Source organism: Brassica oleracea, chromosome C3 (genome assembly GCF_000695525.1).
Source record: "Brassica oleracea var. oleracea cultivar TO1000 chromosome C3, BOL, whole genome shotgun sequence".
Classification (NCBI taxonomy): Eukaryota; Viridiplantae; Streptophyta; class Magnoliopsida; order Brassicales; family Brassicaceae; genus Brassica; species Brassica oleracea.
In genome coordinates this window covers 41,937,056-41,939,065 of record NC_027750.1, presented here as the reverse complement: position 1 = coordinate 41,939,065, position 2,010 = coordinate 41,937,056, and the positions used below count along the sequence as shown (strand labels likewise).

The 2,010-nt window shown below is 44.0% G+C and overlaps 1 protein-coding gene across 1 annotated transcript; it reads right to left on the bottom strand.

Moving 5' to 3' along the window:
- Positions 1-588: 588 nt before the first annotated feature.
- On the bottom strand, positions 589-1,762 carry LOC106330647. Its single transcript, XM_013769086.1, has 2 exons — positions 1,412-1,762; positions 589-1,005 (listed from the first exon to the last, which is right to left on the bottom strand). The coding sequence occupies exons 1-2, from the start codon at positions 1,760-1,762 to the stop codon at positions 589-591; spliced, it is 768 nt and encodes a 255-aa protein (XP_013624540.1).
- Between the last annotated feature and the right edge of the window lie 248 nt (positions 1,763-2,010).

Here is a 2,010-nt window from a genome sequence, read left to right as displayed (position 1 = left end):
CTTTATCAATCTGTCTGGTGACCGTCTCTGTAGTAAGCTATGGACCTTGGTGTCGACGCGAGTTTCGTTCCCTCCAGACATGATACATAGTTGTGTGGAAGGTCTGTCGCAAGAGGATGGCATCCAGTTTGTGTCGATTACGTCTTAGTAATGAGGTGATAATAGTACGCCAGGCCGAGGTGCCAAGAAGCTTTACTGTTAGTGTAGTCCATATGGTGAATGTGATAGGACAAGGAAAGAACAAATGGTCTCTACTTTCTTCCCTCTCTCCACAGAACATACAACCTTGTAGGATCCCCCACTGCCACATAAGAACACCTGTGGAGAGCTATCCTTGAAAGCCAGCCAGACGATGAAAGTATGACGTGGTACGCCTTGTACGAACCAGACAAGTCGTTGCCAAGAGACCTCATGGCCTCTAACTCTAATCTGATCCCATGTACGTGCTGCAGAAAAGTGATCCTTAAAAGTCCCCTCGTCATGTCTCCATAACATTACATCTCTGCCCATAGACTCATCCGGATGCGAAGCATTCTCAATTGTATTTTAGACAGCACCAAACACTCTTCTCCCTCGACTTCTCATCGCTCAAACCCCATCTGTGAAAGCTTCAGATACTGTAGCTTGACGAGGAATTCCAAAGTATCTCAATCCCAACTCTCCTGTGTCGTCAATAATACTTCCAGCCCCTAACCAGTCGTTAAACCAGAAGAATGTCGATTCACCACTTCTGACATCAATTTTCATAAACTTTGAAGCCTCTGGGCGAAGTTTAAGCAGTTTGCGCCAAAGCCATGAACCCTTATTTGAGTCTTTTGCATCCCAAAAAGATCCACCACCGAACAACTCAGCTCCAACCCAAGCAACCCATAGAAAACCCGATAGAGTGAAGAGCCGCCATATAAGCCTCAATGCAAAGACCTTTGTTGTTTCTCGAAGCTTGTGAATCCCCAAACCCCCTTCACACTTGGGTAAACATAAATCCTTCAAAGAAACCTTCGCTTTCTGATGAACATTCGGTGAGCCAGACCACAAAAACGCACTGCAAAGACTTTCGATCTCATCATATAGGCCATTGGTAGAATAAAAACCGTGCACCAAAAGTTAATGATACTAGAGATAACCGATTTAATCAGCTGTAGTCTGCCTGCAAACGATAGAGACCGATGGGACCAGGCCAAGAATCTGTTGTAAATCCTATCAATGAGTGGTTCGTAGTCAAGCTTAGTCCACGCCCTAAGCGTTATAGGAAGACCGAGATATCGAAATGGTAAAGCACTCACTGAGAGCCCTATTGAATCAGCAAACTGCTGCAGAATATGCTTGTTTTGTCCTGCTGAATTGATTCAAACTGCTGCAGAAGATGCTTGTTTTGTCCTGCTGAATAGAGCGATGACTTCATCACATTTACATGTAGACTTGACATTCTAGCAAATTTTTCCATCACACCGAGCACCCCATTCAATGAAGAGACCTTCCCATCAGTAAAAACCAAGATATAATCCGCAAAGCTCAAATGGGTAAGCCTCACCGCTCGACAGTTTGGGTGATAACCAAGAACACCCTCCGCAACAGACTTGTTTAGGAGTTTGGACAGAACACTTTTCAAAATCACATAAAGATAGGGTGATACAGAACAACCTTGTCTTATTTCTCTGGCACTAGTAAAAAACCCTTCTAATTCACCATTTATAGCCACTGAGAAGGAAGCAGTGGAGACACAGAGCTGGATCCAATGGATAAACAATTCCGGCAACCCCATGGCTTGTAGGACATAAACAATGAATCCCCACTTCACAGTATCGAAAGCTTTGGAGATGTCAAATTTGACAGTGGCCCAGTCAGTAGCAGAGTCCAGATGGTATCCCTTGACCAATTCATTTGCTAGACAGACATTCTCCAAAAGAATTCTCCCCTTGATGAATGCACATTGATTAGGTTCAATAGCGTATGGTAGAATATTTTTAGCCTGTTAGAGAGGAGCTTCGAGATGACCTTGTACATCAGATT